The sequence below is a fragment of the Uranotaenia lowii genome, chromosome 1, assembly GCF_029784155.1.
Source record: "Uranotaenia lowii strain MFRU-FL chromosome 1, ASM2978415v1, whole genome shotgun sequence".
In the NCBI taxonomy this organism is placed as follows: Eukaryota; Metazoa; Arthropoda; class Insecta; order Diptera; family Culicidae; genus Uranotaenia; species Uranotaenia lowii.
The window spans coordinates 186,899,668-186,923,386 of NC_073691.1; the positions used below are offsets into that span (position 1 = coordinate 186,899,668).

The 23,719-nt window shown below is 33.6% G+C and overlaps 2 protein-coding genes across 2 annotated transcripts in view; one reads left to right on the plus strand and one right to left on the minus strand.

The window, feature by feature from the left end:
* LOC129740147 (homeotic protein proboscipedia) overlaps nt 1-23,719 on the plus strand; it is a 280,261-nt gene that overhangs the window by 182,510 nt on the left and 74,032 nt on the right. The gene's annotated exons all lie outside the window — the stretch shown is intronic.
* The window catches only part of LOC129740154 (homeotic protein deformed-like), a 50,193-nt gene continuing 29,025 nt past the window's right edge, over nt 2,552-23,719 (minus strand). Inside the window, exons 4-5 of the mRNA XM_055731767.1 lie at nt 10,468-10,868; nt 2,552-3,670 (exon numbers count right to left, since the gene is read on the minus strand). Of these exons, the coding sequence (XP_055587742.1) occupies nt 3,350-3,670; nt 10,468-10,868 (722 nt within the window). The 3' untranslated portion in view covers nt 2,552-3,349. The remainder of the gene's footprint in view (nt 3,671-10,467; nt 10,869-23,719) is intronic.

The window sequence follows — 23,719 nt, forward strand, 5'->3', positions numbered from 1 at the left end:
GCATCGCTGGCCAGAACGCAAACGATGAAGAGTTTCGCTCGAGATAAATGGTTTCCTTGTGCTGCGCGTGGCTAAATGAGTGCGTTTTGTTGAACCATGGTACCTACTTTTTTTTAAACTGGAATTGTGATTTTTTATTTACGGAAACCTTCAAGTACAAAATTACTTAGTGACTAGGTCAAAAAAGTCCAAAAAAAAAAATGTTTTCGATTGAATTTCGCTACTGCACCCAAAATTCAGCCTCTGTGCCAATGGCGTGTAGTCAATTACATAGCATCATTGGTACAAGAAGATAACGCGATCGGTGCTGATTCGATTTGCTCCCACCGGCATTAATCTCACAAGTTAACCGAATTGCGTATGTCTGAAAGAAACAAAATAAAAACGCTTTCACGTCCCTCCCTATCGCATCACAAGACGAAGAAGGATGGAAATAAATACCGGCCAACACCAGGCAGCCAGCCAACCGAGCACTGTGCGTGTGTATGTAGCAAAAGCAACAACAAAAACATTCCTTCAATTCACCGGCAAACAACCAACGGCCAAGCTGCCCGGCTTTAGCAGCTGTGTATATGTAGCGTGTGTATGTAATAGCAGGCAGTAAGCAAAGCACAGTTCTCATTCAATGGGTTTCCCGTTCCTTCACTCCCGTTCCCTTTCCCGTTTCCATCGCAAGACAAAGGACTACCTTGAAAGGCGGCCAAACGCCGGGAAGCCACCTTTGTGCGATTTTTTGTGATTGTTCGGTAGCAGAAAGCCTATGACAAATATCCCTCGTCCTGCATGAAGCTCAAAATAGTACACTGGTTAGGATGTCGGACTGGCAAGACGATATAATTGGTGATTTGAGTTCAACTCTCCCTACGGGCGCTGTAGTTTTTTTTCCTTGTTTCTGGGGTGAATTATCCAATAGGAAAGAAATCCCATAAAATGTTTTTCTTGTTTCGCTTCAATGTAGTGGTCATGCATCATTTTAGTTGGAAGCCGAGTCCTTATGCCAGTTACGGTTTTTCAAACATATCATCTTCGGCACAGTGCACATTTCAGCGCATTATCGGCACAGAGATTTGCTAAATAGGCATTGGATTTTTGCAACCTCTTCTATGGGTGTGGCTGTCCGCAAATTGGCACAAGAATGTGTAGGATCTTCAATCAACACTTACTAAGTGTTTTTGGAATTTTTGTTTTTTCTAAAACAGGCAAGATGGGAGAAACAGTGACAAAGTTGAAACATATTATTGCTTCAGGAGAAAGATGAAATCTGTTTTCATTTGCTAAAGGTGGGCAAATTAGTGTTTACAGTTTTTGTCCCTATTGCACTGAAATAGATTGTAGTGCACTGTTATGTATTGTAATGTGTTCAACGATATTTTAATGTATTGTAATGTTTTGTAAATTGAAAATGCAATGTATTTTATTGTAATTTATTGTAATGTATTTTAATGTATTGAAATGTATTATTATGTATTGCAAAGTATTATAAAGTTATGTAATGTTTTTAAAATGTATTGCAATGTATTGTGATGAATTGGAATGTATTGTGATGGAATTTGATGTATTGTTATGTGCTGCAATAAATTGAAATTTACTGTAATGTATTGTAATGTTTTAAGCGTATGTACTATAATGCAATCAGCCTCATGGAAAAGGGCTCTTATGATCATAAAAAAAGATATAAAACTCCCTTGGAATCAAGCAGGAAATAATCATCGTATTCAAAATTCGATACCGAATCGATCACATCAGCGAAAATATTGATTATTTTTCTACCAATCGTTATTTATAAATCAAACGTATTTACTCAATTTAAATTAGCAGAAGTGGAAGAACCGATGTTGAAATAATACTGTAACAAAATCTACAAAAATATCAATCTATGGTTCAACTTTTCATTGATCTCATCCTGGAAACTACTTGAATCGAAGCATACTTACGGTAGCAAAACCGGCTAAGCACCCTTTCTTTTGTGCCGATTATCCTCATTTGAATGCTACTCTTCCCGGATAATATCCAGCGGTGTCCTCAGAGAACGGAGGATGATACTGCAAACAAACCTTGAAGCAGATCTATTCTAGCCGATCGGCCGGGCGGCGCAGCTCATAGTAGGGTTTTCAAAAATTTTAACAGGATTAACTTTTTAATCCTTTCTGTCGTCGCATCAGCCCCGATATGAGTGTCCACTATGTCCATTTTCGGCAAGGATACCTGCTGACTTTCGACAGATTTCGCCAAGTTTAATGTTTTCGCAGCAAGAAGACGGCTGGTAATCCCTTTACGACGGAGCGCATGCCGACCAAGTCAACTTTCTGTTCTACCCGTTTCGATCCGGACCAATAGGAGCCGAGAGCTGTCCGAACAATTCCCTAGAGCGAATTATCCTTTATTTATTTATGAGTTTACCGGTTGACTTTTCGGTAGCATTATTGGATTAGGGCTGGCTCTTGGAAGTGGACTACCGGACACAAATTCCTGGTATTGTTTTTGAAATTGACGGTGAGCGGAACAAGGTGATATCTCAGAATGAACGAAACGCATTCGGCTGACGACTTCATACGAGTGTTTCGTTTTTATTTTTATTCCATAAATCTTAACTTGCTAAAACCTCAAGATATACCTAGTCACAAACATTGTTTGCATATGATTTCTTGCGAAAACTGTGATTTTGTGAAGACAAAAAAAAAAATGGCAAACCGAATTACATCTGTTTATTTTTTCTTTTTGAAATGTAAACAAATATGACTTAAACAACCAATGGCACAAAACCTATTATTTCGTTTATGGCTATATTGAAGTGTTTTTTTTTCTTTATTAAATTTATTTGTTCGTTCTTTGTGTGTAGTTAAAGTTATTCTCATTTGTACAGCGCTATTTACAGAACTATTTGTTTTGATTAATTCCTTCCTTAAATACTACATCACTGTTTCATCCGAATTGTGTGTATCATTGAAAGAGGGTTCCAATCAGGGTTGAAACCGTTTTCACTGTTACCAAATTAATTACAGATAAGAGATTTCTTACGTTTAGTGTTAGTTGCTGGTGTGAGTATACTATTTATTATAAGGTACTAATCTTTCTAAAACCAAAAGAAAAATTTGGAAATCGATCAATCATGCGAACCATAGAACAGATTATCAATTATTGAGGATCTCAACTCAACTGAATTGGAAACACCGTCTGTACAAAAAAATACCATCGAAGCTAGCCTCGCCTTTTTTATTCGCCTTCACGCTTTAGTGACCGTTGGGGCTTTCAGAAATAAATGAGCAATACATAATACCAGAGATGGGAATATTCATCGCCTACTTAGAGTTCTAGTGTAGCTAGTAGCTTCTCGTTGAGTTGTGGTCCTCTACAGAGTCGTAAGATCGTAGTCACTTTTGATGGTGATGGAATGGGTAAGGTCCGAGCTCAACAGAGATTGCTGACCGTGAGCTGTCATATCTTGACCGGCGGCATTGTTGTTGTGATTATTATTGTTGTTGATGTTATTGCCCGGACCACCACCATTCGAGCTACCGCCCACGGGCAACACTCCGGTTACGTCCGAGGCGGTGATGAACGGATGTACCCCCGGGAGGCCACTATTGTTGTTATTATTGTTGTTAGAGGGTCCGTTGAGGGAGTTGTGCAGGTCCGTCATACTGTCCAGGCTGCTCTCGGTGCGGAGGCACTGAAAAAAGGAACACAAAATAAAAGAGTAGAATACCTAGTTTTCAGAAAATTTTTGCTTTACTTTTGTCAAATTCAACATATGATTTACAGTTGCGTTCAAAAAAGAATGAAATCGCTTGAAGCTGCGCACCCACTTCCAACTTTGACAAGCTGCCATTTCTTTCTCGGTTGATATTTTTTTATGAAAATTTCACACAATCTAGTTCAACTATCCAACTAAAACTCCACAAAATTTGAAGTCTTTACATTGACGGGAAACAAAGATACAGCTATTCCCGTAAAAAAGGGAAATTTGGAGTTGCTTCACTAAATTTGCTGTATCTTTGACCATTTTCATTGAAAAATCTTGAAATTTGGTCAAAAGATGTGAAAATGTTTGATCTAATACCAGGCCAAGTTTCGTCAAAATCGATGAACGTGAACAAAAATGGTGCCGGGTTGAAAATGAGGTTCATTATCGCCCAGCAGACGATTTCATTCTTTTTTGGACGGATGTTTATATGGAAATCATCGTGATCCATGTATTCTTGGTATTTTCTTTCACAAAACCAAAATTTATCACAAACAATGTTAGCATAGTCCCATAACGAATAAAATGGTGCTCCCGACGTTACTGATGGCCTAATTTCTAAAATTTCAGGTCTTACGATTTATTTTGACAACCTAGAACACATTCCATAAAACAATTTTCGTTTATGCTGAAAGTAATGGTCATAATAAAAAATATATTCCAAAACAGAAAAAGCTGATTTTCTCGCTTGCTTGTTTTTGCATATGGGACTGTTATGAAAGTAGGGGCAGTGTAGCTTTGTAAGGACCTTACTGAGATAGCAAATAAAGATTAACGCTATTCCACCACTGAAACCTGTGTTGCCCAAGGTACATTTAAAGTTCTATTGCAGGCTACTAGACAAATGTTTGTTTTTATAAGAGGTTCTGGAGTCTAATAAAACTATCGGTGTTACCTAAGTGAATTGCTGAATTCAACAGTTTTTTCAACCATTCTCGTACTTTTTTCAAAGATTGTATTAAAAAATTTAGAAATAATATCGTTTTCGGTTCTCTTTTCGAGTTTTTGTTTTGTGATGCTATTTTTTCGAGGATCGCCAAAAAATGTTTTTTCCACAAAACTGTCAAGAAATGCACAACCATTCAAAAAACAATTTCATAATATTCTTCATTATTTATTGCCCACACCCATATTAGATTTTGATAATTCAAATTTAGATGGATTAACAACATTTTTTCGTAGAACTGAGTTGCACAGCTATCTTTTCCAACACCACTGTATGAAGGTGGTATCACTCCATCTGTGGAGTTGGGCTCGTGGTTAGAAGTCAGAGCGCGAAAACGGAGTGGTATAGTTCGAATCTCGGTCACGACCTGAGATTTTTTTGTCATAAGCTTTAACCTCCTCTCCCACTTTTTTTCATGCTCGTTTATTTTACCTGTTGGTTTACTATTAATTGTGTATTTTATTAGGTAACTTTTCCATTTATTTGGTACTTAACTGACTTGGTGTCTTTGTCTGACTTTGAACCTGCCTTTATTTGATTCGTTAGTAGGCAAAAATGAATGTGTAACTTGTATGGATTTATCCTCCTCTCTCCCGTCAAACGTAAAGCAGGTTTACAATTACCATAGAACAATTTTTGTAACTAAATAACATTACATGCATCATTTGGCTTTACTTGCGTCATTAGTTTTTTAAGCTATGCGAAAAAAATGTAAAAATGCCCCTCTCCTTCTCTTGTCTCCCCTTTAAAAAAGGGAGAAGTAAGAGAGAGGCAGAAATTGTAAGAGTCTTTTTTTATTTTAATCGCCCCTCTGAATAGATGAAAGGGTCTCAAACAATAAACCATGCCATTCTTTTTCATACAAGTAATTAAAATTATCATAAAAATATTTCTAGTATTCAAATATCCTCCCCTGCAAACTTAGGATCCATTTGCTTAATCAGCTTTCGAGTTATATAAAAAATAGCATAAGAGCCCCCTTCTCTTTCTCCATTTCCCCTATAGAAGAATAAGGGGTGGCATCATAAACAATCAAAGAGACATTTCTCGTTTCGATGTATTTACATTCCCATTCAAAATTTGATTTTATTTGCTCGATTTGTTCTCAAGTTATGCATAAAAAATTATGAGAGCCCACCTCCCCATTTCCCATCTCTTTAAAAGAAGGGAGGGGTCACAAATCAACAAAGAAATGTTTCTTGATCCCAAATACCATGCTATATGCAAAAAATTATATAAGGAACAAATTCTGCCATTGAATTGTTTAGGATGCAACCCTCCCTTTTCAAAAAATAGGAGAGGTTTTTCAAAACTACAAATCATCTAACTATGTCAAAACGGGTTTAATAGCAATATCGATGAATATCACTCAAAAAAGTTTTCGATTAGTGTAGTGCCTCATGTTGATTGTTTGTTACATTTATTTCATACGAGAACTCTAATTGATTAAAAAAGGAAGAGTCTTTCAGTACAATATATCATTTAATTTCGGCAAAAATTGATTGCCAAATCAGTAAATCACCTCATGATGTCAAAACCTTTATATTTATAAATTGTTATCAAAAAATTTTCAAATATTTTTCGAATTTTATAATATTTCTGTTTATTTTGTATAGGAACCCCCCTTTACAAAAACGGTTGAACATTTCTTTAAATAATCTCATGACATTGGAAACTTCATAACGTCCCAAATTTGAGCAAAATCGTTTGAAAATCGTTCGAATTCTCTAACATTTTACAATAAATTTGTAAGGGACCTTCTGCTCCCTTTTTTCCAACAAAGGAATTTTTAATATAATTATTCATCGAAATGTAACGAAAAATGTCATCCAACATAATTAATCATTTTTAATGTTCAAATATGTTTGTGTAACAAGTTTTATTAAAACCACTTCAAAAAAATAAGATTGTGTCATATATTATGTTATTTTTGTAAGGGAGCCACCCTCCCCCCTCCTCAAGTCTGAGGGTTCTAAAACTATTATAGAAACCATTCCCGGTCCTGGAAACGGTCATATGTCAAATTTCACGTTGAGCAACCCAGTAGTTTCTGAGTCTATAGGGATCAGAAAGACAGACATTCATTTCTATTTATATAGATGAGAGTCTTCATTTATTAAAGTGAGAAGCGTCTATCAAAAAACTATAGCATCTAATTTAGTAAAAACTTATTAGACAATCCAATAAATCATCTCATTATGTCAAAACGCTCAAGTTTATCAATTTTTCCCAAAAATCTTTCAAAAATTGTCCAATATTTGTTAATTTTGTATGGGAGGCCACTTTTTTGGATTTGGCAGGGGTTTGAAAGTCCTATAGAAACCATTTCCGGTCCTGAAAACGGCTGCATACCAAATTTCACGTTGATCGGTTTAGTAGTTTCCGGAAATTGTTCGTATTGTGTCCTATTTTTAGGCCCCGCTCCTTTGAGTCGGAGCAGTTTGAAAGTATTTTAAAAACCAGCTACAACGCCAAAGACTCTTACATACCACATATTTCACATTGATCGGTTCAGTAGTTTTCGAGTCTCTAGCGAACAGAAAACTATTATTTTTATATATGTAGAAGATGCACAATAATGAGCAATACACTTTGTAGATTGGCCCAAAAAACCGACCTGTGCAAAATTTCAGCTCAATCAGACTTGACTTAGGGGTGCCTCAAGGCGCTCAAAGTTTTGGTTTTTGGACCCTCGAAAATCATCTGTTCTCTCAAAAATTGGCTACAAAATTTCAAAAATCACAAGAAGGAAACTAAAAGAAATCGAGAAAATCGAAATTTTAGTTTTGATGCCAAATGACTTGAAAATGCATGAAATGTGGTATTATCTCGAAAAAAAAATGTAAGGCCAAAAATCGACTTTTTGGGGGCTAAACCGACTAAGTCCCAGAAAGTCGATTTTTGGCAAATTTTGTTTTTCGAGATAACACCACATCTTGATGTTTGCATTTTTAAGTCATTTGGTATCAAAATTAAAATTTTGATTCTCTCGATTTCCTTTGATCCCCCTTACGTGATTTTTTAAGTTATGAAATCAATTTTTGACAAAATAGTTTTTTTAAGTTTTATGCATTTTTAAGTAGTTTGACGCCAAAATTATAATTTCGATTTATACGATTACCATTGATTCCCTCTTTGGTGATTTTGAGGGTCCAAAATCGAAACTTTGAGCGCCTTGAGGCACCCTGAAATGAAGTTCGATTGAGCTGAAATTTCGTACAGGTCATTTTTTTTGGGCCAATATACAACATGTATTTGGTCGGTTAGTAAAATTCGACCACGATTTTTTCCCATACATCCATTGCCTCCTTTATGAGTGGGGTAACGTGGGCCACTCTTAGTATCTCAGCTATGTGTTGAGATAAATATCTCAATCCAACTGTCATCGTCGTCGCTTTGCGTAAACATGTTTTTCTATATTTTGTTGACTTCTGTACGTAGCATATGTTTTTTTTTCTTTAACAAGCCTAGAAAAATGTATAAACAAGCACCCGCAAAATTGTATCTGTGGGAGACCTAAAGTTCATAACAAAAATATGCTCATACGCTTACGATCTTAGTTTTGTCATGTTCTTCCACGTGAAAAAGTAATTTTTGATGAAACATCAATAAGTCACACAAACGCAACCAATTTGCAAATCATTATTCGTGGAGAATCGTGGGCCACATTTTGTGGGGTATCTTGAGGCACCTATAATTTGGTGTTTTTTTACACATTCAGAACTTAAAATACGTTATTAACCCAAGCAAAAAAAAAAAAAATCTCATAAAATAGGTACAAAAACGCTTACTCAGCCCCATCATTGATATGAAGAACGTTCTCTGCAGCTCAAAATTTAAGTTCTTATTGATGCTTTCAAGTTCCAAAACAAGTCTTAATGATCTCTTCAGCTTCCAGCGGCCTTTTAATTCAGCTTCCAAAAAATCGCAAAATGAGCAAAAAATCTCTCTCTATCTCAACTGCACCCTTGGCTTCGGTTCATATCACCTTCTCTTGATTATTAACTATGTTCTATGGTGCCGCCATGATGCCACGTGTCGGATTCCAAACTCGACAAATTGCTCAATTGCTTCTTTCCTACATTTCCTACATATATCGCATCAGAATGGTCACTCAATTACCAAATTTCTTATTGAAAAAAAACTTGCCCGGCTTGGGGATCGAACCCCGACCTTCGTGGTGAGAATCGAACACGCTACCACAAGACCACGACTAGATGTTATTCTAACGGAAACTAAAACTCGAAGTGGTGATTTAATTTTGAAAGCACATCAATGCACTTTTTGTGACTTACCAAATCCCGTTTTGAGCACTTTTGTGCCCTTTAAGTGACTTAAGTCCCGTATAACGTACGTATAAATCACTTTTGCAACTTTCAAGTTCGTTAATGAGTACATATAGATCACTAATGGGAATTGGGCAAAACAAGTCACATACAACGTACATATTGATCACTTTTGCAACTTTTAAGTTCATTAATGAGTACATAAAGTTCACAAAAGAGAATTAGGCAGTTGATTCTCTTTGTCAGCCAATATGTGACTTTCAATGCCTTCATTCAAGTAAATATGTGACTTTTGGTTGCTTGGGATCTGTAAAGTTTTCTTATGCCAAATTAAGAGTCATGAAAATTTTTTTGTCCATTTTTTCTTATGCGATAGAGACGAACATAAATCCTTTATAAGGAATTTTGCCGAAACGTTCGCGAGCCAGGTTTTAGGAACTATTCGATCATACACAAACCTCTTTTTTGTTTCTCTATCTTAAATTGCTTTGAAATAACTAAATGAATTGTGAAATTTAAGTTTTGGGTCAACTCATAAACTTTGCAAGTTATCTAGTCAATTTGGATTAGGTGGCCCACGTTTTCCCACAGTTTTTCAAAATCCAAAAAAAAATTTTTTTTTAAACAGTCAGAACTCGGGAAATTAATGTATTTAAAAATAAAAAATCCTAATGATACCTTAGAAATGTGGAAAACCTGTTCATTGATTTTTTCTTTTTATCTTTTAAAATAAAGGAGTTATGAAGCAAAAAAATAAAGTGACCCACTCTCTCCTACATATTGCTCAGACAAAATGTATAGAAAAATATGATTTGATGGAACTATAACTTTTTGCGCTTAGTTCAAAACGACTTGTTGCCTTCTAAGAAATCATTCTCGGACTTAAAACCTTAATTGAAATGAGCTAGCAAATGGTATACAGTGTAGTCAGAATTATTTATGATTTTTGGTGGAAACTTTTACCATTTTTTCATAAATTTTTCAACTTCAAAGCTTTTCAAGATTGCCTTTGAGTTATCCAATTTTAGTGAAATTTTGTACAGTTCATTATTTTGTCTAATGGATCAATTTTAGGGGGTGGAATCTAAATAGTGAATAGTGTATATTATTTAAAAAAAAAATTCTTTATATATGACTGAATAAATCTACACGTCATTTTGGACACGTCTGTATAAAATTGTAAGACGAATGTCGTAAAAGATTTTTCAATTTGTTGTGCACACTTTTCGTGGAATGGTTCATTGATTTTCAAACGTTCAGCAGAAGTAATGTCAAAGTTAGCTGTTAGTTCATTTATTTTCGGAATTCGGACCACCTTTACACTGTTCAACCTTTAATAACTGCTTGGAGATTAAAAATTTCAATCCATTCTTTTGATGTTTCCCATTTGTCTCGATATCAATCGATTCGAAAGGCCACCCATCCCACAAAAGCCCGAACACAAGAGAACTACAAGAACGCCAAGAAAACTTCCCAACTACATGGATACTCACTTCGTTTTGCAGGTTGAGCTGATGCTTCTTGGCCTGCGCCGCCGATAAGCCGCCAGATTGTTGCTGCTGCTGCTGTTGTCTCTTGCGACCTCCCCCACCTCCATTTCCCTTCTTCCCGGTGCCCTTGCCCCCCGGATCGGCCGTGCCCCCGTTGGCGTTCTTCTTCCGCACGTTCTTCGTGTTGGGCAGTTTGTTATCTTTCTTCCACTTCATCCGCCGGTTCTGGAACCATATTTTAATCTGCCGCTCCGACAGCACCAGTGTGTGGGCAATCTCTATCCGGCGGCGCCGCGTCAGATACCGATTGTAGTGGAACTCCTTCTCCAGCTCCAAGATCTGGTGCCGGGTGTAGGCGGTCCGTTGCCGTTTCGGTTCCATCCCGGGCTGGTAGGTTCCGTTCGCTGGAATAAACCAAACAAAAATAGAGATTGGAATGAATATAAATGATCTTCTGTTCGAGTGCAAACAAACTGCTAGAAAATGATAGTATACAGTACATTTTGCGGAATGTTGCAAATATAGTCCATGCCGCAGAATTTTCCAATGTTCCAAAACTCAGCGGAAAAATAAACAAACAATACTTGACAGACATGTGACAGAAGATATCAGCGCGTGTTTGTGATAAACGGAAACCTGTCGTGGCGGATATCTAGTGACTAAACGTACCCCCACCAAGAAGAACTCCCCAATCAGAAACCCTCCTCTACTCCATTCAAGAAACAAAAACAATAACAACAACAACCGCCAAGATGAATAATCGAAAAATTCTCGTTTCAGAAACAACCCGGTGTGATACCTATACATCTGATTCCAGCATTCCATCAAACCGTCAAACCCCACATCTCCCTCCCCATCTCACGGGATTGTTTTTTTTTGAATGACACACAAAGCTCTACTTGATTGACATGAAAAGTATCTGACAGGTTGGGTTTCTTTCATTGGCGAAGATGATTTCCTTGTAGGAACGTTTCTGTCCGGTGGCGGCCGTAGTAAATTCATGGTTTTTCGTTTCTTCTGCCTTTTCCTACTTGCCACTGCGATCGTGGACCGTGGAGTATGTTAGATCCGCAAGCAACCATCATTATACGACCACCTGCTAGCAGCTACATGGGAAGTGGCTGGCCCGAACTTCTACAACTAACTCCAACCTCACTTCGAGGAGGGCGGGCAGATGCATATCTTGGGAATTGTTAAGAGTACTGCCAACAACGCGCGCGGTCAAAGATTTCCTAGACGGATTCTGCCCAGCTTCGGTTCGCAGTTGGTTGAATTTAAATGAAACATTCGAACTTTGAATGATGGGAGGTTTTCAAGACAAAAAACGAAAATTTTCAAAATGGTGCATATCAACAGTAGAATCAGTTTTCTTTAAACTCAATGAACAATGAAACAATAATTAGGGGAGCTAAGAGCATAACGAGCATCCAGAGCGTAGTGAGCCCCTGTCTTTTCTACAAAAGTACGTTTTTTTCTAATATAGATTTTTATTTTAAACACTTTAGTAGTTTCTAAAGCGTCTATTTTTAAATTAAAAAGTTGACTGTTCTTCAAATATACGAAAGTATGTTCATATATTTAAAAACGAACTTGGTTCCAGCTGCATTACTTGTGATCGATTAATTAACTGAATTTTTGTCTGCGTTTTGTAACCTGACACATTTTTAATTTTAATTGATGTAAACATCCCATTTTACTTTAACTTACTAACTAGTAGCAATATAATCATCTCTATAAATTCATATCGGAGACCTTTATGTCGAGATTTTGATGTAGAGATGAGATGAAGGATACGCAGAAAATAAACCATATTTAATAAAAATGAAATAAAAGTTATCTTCGGCAACATTGAAGATAAATAATATAAAATAAATTTCTATAAGAACGTTTGGTATTTCAGCAACACTAGGCAAAACAAACAAAAAAAATCAGTCATTGTTCTATTCTTATAAGAGATAAACGTGTCTGAGTGAATCTCTGAGTTATTCATTAGAATCATTAATCACGACAATGGCGTAGTTGGTAAGATGAGCACTGATTTGCAAAGATAATGCTCAGATTGTTTAAAAATGGTTCAATCTCTGGTAAATAAGACGGAAATGCTGGAAAAGAGCAAATTGTTAAGGCTGCTGCTTTGATTTGGCCTTCCGGTGAAAAAAGAAAGATTGGCTTAGGAAGCGCAGATTTTTCTATTGCTGATTGATTGTTTTGGTTTGGCATTGGTTCCTTCGGTAAATAAGACAGGTTGCTGCTGTGAATGTATGTTTTGATTTGGCCTTCCGGTGGAAGAGACGGATTGGCTTAGGAAGCGAAGACTGTTGCAGCTGATTGTTTGTTTAGGTTTTGCCTTCCGATAGAAAAAGACCGATTGGCTTAGGAAGCGCAGATTTTTAAGCCTGCTTATACTGAATATTTGCTTTGATTTGGCCTTCCGATGAAAAGACGGGATTGGCTTAGGAAGCGAAGACTGTTGCTGTTGATTGTTTATTTTGACTTGGCTTTTCGTTGGAAAATGACTAAGCTGGCTTAGGAAGCGCAGATTTTCAAGACTTTGGCTGCTGATTGTTTGCTTTGATTGGCCTTGGTTCCTCCGGTTAGACGGAGAGATTCGAAAGCGCAGATTGTTGAGGCTGCTGCATGGATTGTTTGTTTTGATTTGGCCTTCCGGTGAAAAAAGACGGATTGGCTTAGGAAGCGCAGATTTTCAAGGCTGTTGTTGCAGATTGTTTGCATTGATTTGGCCTTCCGATGAAAAAGATGGAATTGGCTTAAGAAGCGCGGATTTTAAAGACTGTTGCTGCTGATTGTTTTCCTTGATTTGGCTTTCCGGTGTAAAATGCGGAATTGGCTTAGGAAGCGCAGATTTTTAAGGGTGCTGCTGATTGTTTTGATTTGGCCTTTCTTTAAAAAAAACAAGATTGGCTTAGGAAGCACAGATTTTTAAGACGTTGCTGCTGATTGTATGCTTTGATTTGGCCTTCCGGTGAAAAAAAACGGAATGGCTAAATAAGCGTAGTTTTTGAGGGCTGCTACTGATGGTTTGTTTTGATCTGACCGGTGAAAAAAAGGATTGGCTTAGGAAGCGCAAATTTTTAAGGCTGCTGCTATGATCGTTTATTTTGATTTGGCCTCCCGGTGGAAAAAGACGAAATTGGCTTAGGAAGCGGCGATTTTCAAGACTGTTGCTGCTGATTGTTTACTTCAACTTGGCTTTCCGGGGGAAAAATACGGATTTGGCTTAGGAAGTGAAGATTTTTTAAGCTGAGCGTTTGTTTTGATTTGACCTTCCGGTTAAAAAACGGAATGGCTTAGGAAGCGCAGATTTTTAGGCAGCTTCTTACGAATCTTAATTCAGAGATCCACTCAGACACGACTATCACTTACAAGAAAGGATCAATGGATGACTTTGTTTTGCTAAGTGTGGCCAACATTACATTGGCATTTTTGTCATTTTTGTCGTTTTTGTCATTTTTGTCATTTTTGTCATTTTTGTCATTTTTGTCATTTTTGTCATTTTTGTCATTTTTGTCATTTTTGTCATTTTTGTCATTTTTGTCATTTTTGTCATTTTTGTCATTTTTGTCATTTTTGTCATTTTTGTCATTTTTGTCATTTTTGTCATTTTTGTCATTTTTGTCATTTTTGTCATTTTTGTCATTTTTGTCATTTTTGTCATTTTGTCATTTTTGTCATTTTTGTCATTTTTGTCATTTTTGTCATTTTTGTCATTTTTGTCATTTTTGTCATTTTTGTCATTTTTGTCATTTTTGTCATTTTTGTCATTTTTGTCATTTTTGTCATTTTTGTCATTTTTGTCATTTTTGTCATTTTTGTCATTTTTGTCATTTTTGTCATTTTTGTCATTTTTGTCATTTTTGTCATTTTTGTCATTTTTGTCATTTTTGTCATTTTTGTCATTTTTGTCATTTTTGTCATTTTTGTCATTTTTGTCATTTTTGTCATTTTTGTCATTTTTGTCATTTTTGTCATTTTTGTCATTTTTGTCATTTTTGTCATTTTTGTCATTTTTGTCATTTTTGTCATTTTTGTCATTTTTGTCATTTTTGTCATTTTTGTCATTTTTGTCATTTTTGTCATTTTTGTCATTTTTGTCATTTTTGTCATTTTTGTCATTTTTGTCATTTTTGTCATTTTTGTCATTTTTGTCATTTTTGTCATTTTTGTCATTTTTGTTATTTTTGTCATTTTTGTCATTTTTGTCATTTTTGTCATTTTTGTGATTTTTGTCATTATTGTAATTTTTGTCATTTTTGTCATTTTTGTCATTTTTGTCATTTTTGTCATTTTTGTCATTTTTGTCATTTTTGTCATTTTTGTCATTTTTGTCATTTTTGTCATTTTTGTTATTTTTGTCATTTTTGTCATTTTTGTGATTTTTGTCATTTTTGTAATTTTTGTCATTTTTGTCATTTTTGTCATTTTTGTCATTTTTGTCATTTTTGTCATTTTTGTCATTTTTGTCATTTTTGTCATTTTTGTCATTTTTGTCATTTTTGTCATTTTTGTCATTTTTGTCATTTTTGTCATTTTTGTCATTTTTGTCATTTTTGTCATTTTTGTCATTTTTGTCATTTTTGTCATTTTTGTCATTTTGTCATTTTTGTCATTTTTGTCATTTTTGTCATTTTTGTCATTTTTGTCATTTTTGTCATTTTTGTCATTTTTGTCATTTTTGTCATTTTTGTCATTTTTGTCATTTTTGTCATTTTTGTCATTTTTGTCATTTTTGTCATTTTTGTCATTTTTGTCATTTTTGTCATTTTTGTCATTTTTGTCATTTTTGTCATTTTTGTCATTTTTGTCATTTTTGTCATTTTTGTCATTTTTGTCATTTTTGTCATTTTTGTCATTTTTGTCATTTTTGTCATTTTTGTCATTTTTGTCATTTTTGTCATTTTTGTCATTTTTGTAATTTTTGTCATTTTTGTAATTTTTGTCATTTTTGTCATTTTTGTCATTTTTGTCATTTTTGTCATTTTTGTCATTTTTGTCATTTTTGTCATTTTTGTCATTTTTGTCATTTTTGTCATTTTTGTCATTTTTGTCATTTTTGTCATTTTTGTCATTTTTGTCATTTTTGTCATTTTTGTCATTTTTGTCATTTTTGTCATTTTTGTCATTTTTGTCATTTTTGTCATTTTTGTCATTTTTGTCATTTTTGTCATTTTTGTCATTTTTGTCATTTTTGTCATTTTTGTCATTTTTGTCATTTTTGTCATTTTTGTCATTTTTGTCATTTTTGTCATTTTTGTCATTTTTGTCATTTTTGTCATTTTTGTCATTTTTGTCATTTTTGTCATTTTTGTCATTTTTGTCATTTTTGTCATTTTTGTCATTTTTGTCATTTTTGTTATTTTTGTCATTTTTGTCATTTTTGTCATTTTTGTCATTTTTGTGATTTTTGTCATTATTGTAATTTTTGTCATTTTTGTCATTTTTGTCATTTTTGTCATTTTTGTCATTTTTGTCATTTTTGTCATTTTTGTCATTTTTGTCATTTTTGTCATTTTTGTCATTTTTGTCATTTTTGTTATTTTTGTCATTTTTGTCATTTTTGTGATTTTTGTCATTTTTGTAATTTTTGTCATTTTTGTCATTTTTGTCATTTTTGTCATTTTTGTCATTTTTGTCATTTTTGTCATTTTTGTCATTTTTGTCATTTTTGTCATTTTTGTCATTTTTGTCATTTTTGTCATTTTTGTCATTTTTGTCATTTTTGTCATTTTTGTCATTTTTGTCATTTTTGTCATTTTTGTCATTTTTGTCATTTTTGTCATTTTTGTCATTTTTGTCATTTTTGTCATTTTTGTCATTTTTGTTATTTTTGTCATTTTTGTCATTTTTGTCATTTTTGTCATTTTTGTCATTTTTGTCATTTTTGTCATTTTTGTCATTTTTGTCATTTTTGACATTTTTGTCATTTTTGTCATTTTTGTCATTTTTGTCATTTTTGTCATTTTTGTCATTTTTGTCATTTTTGTCATTTTTGTCATTTTTGTCATTTTTGTCATTTTTGTCATTTTTGTCATTTTTGTCATTTTTGTCATTTTTGTCATTTTTGTCATTTTTGTCATTTTTGTGATTTTTGTCATTTTTGTAATTTTTGTCATTTTTGTCATTTTTGTCATTTTTGTCATTTTTGTCATTTTTGTCATTTTTGTCATTTTTGTCATTTTTGTCATTTTTGTCATTTTTGTCATTTTTGTCATTTTTGTCATTTTTGTCATTTTTGTCATTTTTGTCATTTTTGTCATTTTTGTCATTTTTGTCATTTTTGTCATTTTTGTCATTTTTGTCATTTTTGTCATTTTTGTCATTTTTGTCATTTTTGTCATTTTTGTCATTTTTGTCATTTTTGTCATTTTTGTCATTTTTGTCATTTTTGTCATTTTTGTCATTTTTGTCATTTTTGTTATTTTTGTCATTTTTGTCATTTTTGTCATTTTTGTGATTTTTGTCATTTTTGTAATTTTTGTCATTTTTGTCATTTTTGTCATTTTTGTCATTTTTGTCATTTTTGTCATTTTTGTCATTTTGGTCATTTTTGTCATTTTTGTCATTTTTGTCATTTTTGTCATTTTTGTCATTTTTGTCATTTTTGTCATTTTTGTCATTTTTGTTATTTTTGTCATTTTTGTCATTTTTGTCATTTTTGTCATTTTTGTGATTTTTGTCATTTTTGTAATTTTTGTCATTTTTGTCATTTTTGTCATTTTTGTCATTTTTGTCATTTTTGTCATTTTTGTCATTTTTGTCATTTTTGTCATTTTTGTCATTTTTGTCATTTTTGTCATTTTTGTCATTTTTGTCATTTTTGTCATTTTTGTCATTTTTGTCATTTTTGTCATTTTTGTCATTTTTGTCATTTTTGTCATTTTTGTCATTTTTGTCATTTTTGTCATTTTTGTCATTTTTGTCATTTTTGTCATTTTTGTCATTTTTGTTATTTTTGTCATTTTTGTCATTTTTGTCATTTTTGTCATTTTTGTGATTTTTGTCATTTTTGTAATTTTTGTCATTTTTGTCATTTTTGTCATTTTTGTCATTTTTGTCATTTTTGTCATTTTTGTCATTTTTGTCATTTTTGTCATTTTTGTCATTTTTGTCATTTTTGTCATTTTTGTCATTTTTGTCATTTTTGTCATTTTTGTCATTTTTGTCATTTTTGTCATTTTTGTCATTTTTGTCATTTTTGTCATTTTTGTCATTTTTGTCATTTTTGTCATTTTTGTTATTTTTGTCATTTTTGTCATTTTTGTCATTTTTGTCATTTTTGTGATTTTTGTCATTTTTGTAATTTTTGTCATTTTTGTCATTTTTGTCATTTTTGTCATTTTTGTCATTTTTGTCATTTTTGTCATTTTTGTCATTTTTGTCATTTTTGTCATTTTTGTCATTTTTGTCATTTTTGTCATTTTTGTCATTTTTGTCATTTTTGTCATTTTTGTCATTTTTGTCATTTTTGTCATTTTTGTCATTTTTGTCATTTTTGTCATTTTTGTCATTTTTGTCATTTTTGTCATTTTTGTCATTTTTGTCATTTTTGTCATTTTTGTTATTTTTGTCATTTTTGTCATTTTTGTCATTTTTGTCATTTTTGTGATTTTTGTCATTTTTGTAATTTTTGTCATTTTTGTCATTTTTGTCATTTTTGTCATTTTTGTCATTTTTGTCATTTTTGTCATTTTTGTCATTTTTGTCATTTTTGTCATTTTTGTCATTTTTGTCATTTTTGTCATTTTTGTCATTTTTGTCATTTTTGTCATTTTTGTCATTTTTGTCATTTTTGTCATTTTTGTCATTTTTGTCATTTTTGTCATTTTTGTCATTTTTGTCATTTTTGTCATTTTTGTCATTTTTGTCATTTTTGTCATTTTTGTCATTTTTGTCATTTTTGTCATTTTTGTCATTTTTGTCATTTTTGTCATTTTTGTCATTTTTGTCATTTTTGTCATTTTTGTCATTTTTGTTATTTTTGTCATTTTTGTCATTTTTGTCATTTTTGTCATTTTTGTCATTTTTGTCATTTTTGTCATTTTTGTCATTTTTGTCATTTTTGTCATTTTTGTCATATTTGTCTTTATACCATTTTCCGTTTTTGCGATTGTATTCTTTCTTCCTGTTGATTGATTTTCTTGGAATTTTTCCATGAGAGCTGATTAGCTTTCAAACGATGTAACGTTAGGATTTGTCTGGATTACATCAACCGTAGTGGGAAATAGTCAAGTTCATGAAATGCAACTCCGATGCAGTCACGGTCACCTTGACATACTTATCTATTTTCATTACCTCTCGAAGCCTGTACTTATTTTGCAATTACCGATCGCCAGCTGCATCATCATCATCATCATCAACATCACCTATCCTATCCTACCTCGTCCTTCATGGTCTATGTCTATTAGTTGGTTCACGGAACAGATCGATCAACTGACTACTATACGCCTTGTCACGGTAACGGAGACGGTCCCAGGTGGCACGGGTTCGACTCTGGGTGGGTGAAACCAACTAACCTCTCAACATCTCTTTATTGACCTCCCCTCTCTCATTCAGCGAATCCTCCAAGGAACCCCGCACCACTGCTAGCACTGACTGCCTGCTGCACTCTGGATGGAGTCTGCGCAAAGTCGTCAGCAGCAGTCGCGCGAGTTCGTCGATATATTGATAAAAGTGACTTGCAATTCTCGCCAGCCGCCGTCGCCAGCCTAATACATTGGCGATGATTGAGCTGTTTTGTTGAATAGCTGCTGAATGTGTTGAATTGCCTGCGAGGTACCAACAAACTTCTGGCCTGGGGCATGGCGGGCGTATAAGGAACACAATTTTTATTTTTTTTTTCAACAACAGCGTTCTGCTGCTAGAGGTGCAGTTGGGGAATTCGATCCACTTCAATGGCAGAGCCAAGAATTTATGACACATGCCAAATCGGTGAATTCTGTCTCAGCAGCTAGAACTAGATCGGAACAATCAGTTCCGAAAATAATGTTTTCAGTACAATCAGTAGGTATCGTGCTTAAGAGCATGATCCTCATGGAGATACAGCACTTTGTAATCCAAATATTGATATAATCACACATTTTTTTGGTCACATAATTTCTCAGAATGGAATCTAAAGATAATCAAAAAACTAATCCAACCGTCTTTAGTAAAAAAGTTATTATATAGTTATACTTAATTCGTTTTCACCACTCGTTCAGTGTTGCACTGAGCCGAACCAAAACTATCGTTAGTGTGCGTGAGATCCGCGGTTACAACCCGAGATATTAACCAAACAGTAGCGCTACAAAGTGCTCCATACAAGAGTTCAGAGAATTTGGGAAGCATTTAGGAACAGGCATATAATTAAAAGGGAATTAGCTCTTAATGTTATTTTTTAATAATTATTGGGCAAAATTTTGTCATGAAAAGGTACTTGCAAGACACGCCGACGGAAATACATTAGATTTTTTTACAAAAATTTTCCAATTATGTGCAAAAAGCTCTCACTAAGAGCAGACATTTCAGAAGTGCATTTTTCATAAATGAAATATCACTCGTGAATAAATCTATAAAAAATCTAAATCATTTGAAATCTTCTTCCAGTAAAAAAAAACAATTCAAACACGCCATTGATTCCAGAAAAAAACTATCAAATTTGTTACTTTGGTTAACAAAAAACAGGATAAAATTCCAGTTTTTTCAACCAGGTTTTTTCCTTGTTTGAATGCTTTCCAAAACAGAACTTTCGTAAATATAGCTTACAAATATCTCCAACAATTTTTTTGAATGAATGTTTTTGTGAAAATATCACTTTTTCCTTTAAAAACTTTTAAAATATTTAGGTGTGTTTTCAATCGCAAGAAAAACACCAGTTTTTGAAACTCAATTTATCGCTTAGTAGCTATCAATGTTATTTCAAAAAATATTTAAAACACTAGAAGAATACCTAAAAGTTGATTCTACTTACTTTTTAAGAGATCTCTGAAGTAAAAAGTCGTAGTAAAATGAGTTTTAAATTCATCGAAAATGTACACTAGACTAGTTCACTTTTCGGCTTTTTTCGCTGATCACAACGCCACTTACAGGGTTTGATCCTCATTCATTTTCAAGTACTCTGGCCAAATTTGAGCTCATTTGAGTAAGTTTCCAGCGTGCGCTAGGAGTTTTATTGAAAAAAGTCCATTTTTCTGGAAAATTTCCGTAGATGTGTTCTAGCAAGCTGTTGTTAATATAAAATGATAATTTTATAGTGCTCGGTGATTGGTATGACAAGCATTCGTATTGACCTGTTTTAGACAATTGACTAAATCAAACCGAAAAAATTTAAAAATTCATAAACTACCAACTTTTACAGAAAATTTACTTACAAGTTGAGAGCTTAAAATCAGTAGTAAATAGAAAAAAAATATTTTCGATATAAACTTTTCATAAAAAGAAAGCCTTATTTATAACCTTTAATTTGATGTATAACACTTAATGATCGCAAGAGTGCTAGCAAAGTTATTCAAATATCTATGCAACAAATTTGATTTGATAAAATATTTTTCATTCAAGTTTGCTCCACACCAACTTGTGCACAAGAAAGGATATTTTATTCAATCAAGTACCCCATGACGGGGCCAGGAGTTAAAAAAAGCGCGCGCTTTGATCAAGTTGTAAGCAAGTCCTCTTGATGCCACGTTTTGCAGGTTGCATGATGCTAAAACTTGAATGGAGACAACATTATGATTCAAAGAATGTGATGTGAATGTTTGAATATCTTTGCTTGTACTGTTGCGATAATTAAGTGTTATACATCAAATTAAAGGTTATAAATAAGGCTATCTTTTTATGAAAAGTTTATATCGAAAATATTTTTTTTCTATTTACTACTGATTTCAAGCTCTTAACTTGTAAGTAAATTTTCTGTAAAAGTTAGTAGTTTATAAATTTTTAATTTTTTTCGGTTTGATTTAGTCAATTATCTAAAACAGGTCCATACGAATGCTTGTCATACCAATCACCGAGCACTATAAAATTATCATTTCATATTAACAACAGCTTGCTAGAACACATCTACGAAAATTTTCCAGAAAAATGGACTTTTTTCAATAAAACTTCTAGCGCACGCTGGAAACTTACTCAAATGAGCTCAAATTCGGCCAGAGTTCTTGAAAATGAATGAGGATCAAACCCTATAAGTGGCGTTGTGATCAGCGAAAAAAGCCGAAAAGTGAACTAGTCTAATGTACACCCTTTTGTTTACCTTTTTTCCTAACTACAAAACGTCAAACATTTACCTGGCATCGCGGACTGTGAACATCAAGCTGTCAAAAATCCATTACCGCTAGCGTTGCCAGATTGCAAATCGCTCAAATTCGTAGATAACCTTTGCTTTGCTTGATTGACTACTCACATCCACCTCGATCATTGAAATCATTTCGCAAAGGTCAAAAGAATGGTCCTTGGGATTAGCAACTTATTCTCAATGCACAAAACTGACACTCCCTCTTTGACCATCAATAACGGCGCCGGCCACATCGTAGTAGTCAATAGATAGATAGGAAATATATAGAAAAAGATGAAAGAATCAAATTTGTGCTTTAGGACCGAGGTCACCTCTGCATCTTAGCAAATAGTTTTGTTTTGAAAGTGTGGATTAAAGGATATGATCAGGAAACACTTTTGACCAGTAAGATCCAGTAAATTTACGGCCGTCCTCAATTGAAACCCTAATTCATTGCTAGAATTTTTTAACACTTTCTTACACGGGTTTTTAATTAATTCAAATCTTGAAAACAAAAATTTATGTTGCATAGATTTCTTAAAATTATTTCGTATCTCTATTCCATAAAAGACCATTATGAAAGGAATGTACAGTAGACTGAGTCGATTTGGGGTCATTTTTGAATTTTTCAAACCCTGGGGTCTAAAAAGCTTCGTCTTGGTCCAAAACTCATCCATATTTTTTTGCAAAATTTTTAATTAACGTTTACATGAGTAAATTTGAACTTTTAGGTTTGTATGGGAAAATTGAATATTTTGTACTGAAAAATCAACATCAGTTTTGTTTCGTCTGTGGAACCGAGCCAGCTGATGGTTTTTGTGCCAATTTATAAAATTCCTGTAGGAAATTTTGCGCTGAACAACTTTGTCCAAGACCGTAACTTCGTATTTTATTAGGAAAAAAAATTATTAGATGTTTAATAGGGGTATGTTTTTTGCACTGATCAACAATGAATTCAATTGACATCCCTGCAGGATGCCTAGCAAGGTATTTTGCGTGACTACTTTTCATGCATTGAATTTATTGTTAATCAATGCAAAAAGACATACCCCTGTTTAACAGCTAATAACTTTTTTATCTAATAAGATACGAAGTTATGGTCTTCGATAAAGTTGTTCAGTAGAAAATTTCCTTCAGGAATTTTATAAATTGGCACAAAAACTATCAGCTGGCTCGGTTCCACAGACGAAACAAAAATGATTTTGATTTTTCAGTACAAAATATTCAATTTTCCCATACAAACCTTAAAGTTCAAATTTACTCATGTAAACGTTACTTATAAATTCTGCAAAAAATCATGGATGAGTTTTGGACCAAGACGAAGCTTTTTAGACCCCAGGGTTTAAGAAATTCAAAAATGACCCCAAATCGACTCAGTCTAATGTACAGTTCTTTAGACTCAATTTGTTAAACATTGAACACATTATAATTGTATGTATGTATGTATGTATGTATGTATGTTCCCCCATCGGAAGCAAGGTCCAGCCTATGTCTGTGTGGCTTGGCCTTCGAATTGCTTCTCAGGCTTCCACGGCCGATGGTTCGTCGAGGGAAGACATCCAACCTTCAGAGACCTACAATGGTTTGCAATCCACTCCGCTTGCTATTGTCTCTTCAGATTAACCCCAGATGCATTCCCTCTGGAATATATAATTATGTATACAATGAAACACATCTTATCTGTCGGCAACTTATGGGATTCGAACCCAAAAGTTTTTCTTGCCGATACCGGGAATCGAACCCAGTACGCCTGGGTTTCCAGACTCGCGCCAGCCTATCCACTAGACCACATCAGCGCTTAAAATTTGAACACATTATAATTATAAATAAAAAGATTAAATTTTATGATTATTGTGCAAACCTCATTTAGCATGTTTTATATCTTGATTGTAGGTGAACTTTAAAAGTTATATTTTTTGTTTGAATTGGATAAGGATCATTCGATAATTAAGCTTTCAGTATTTTTTACAAATTTACCTAGCAAATGTTACA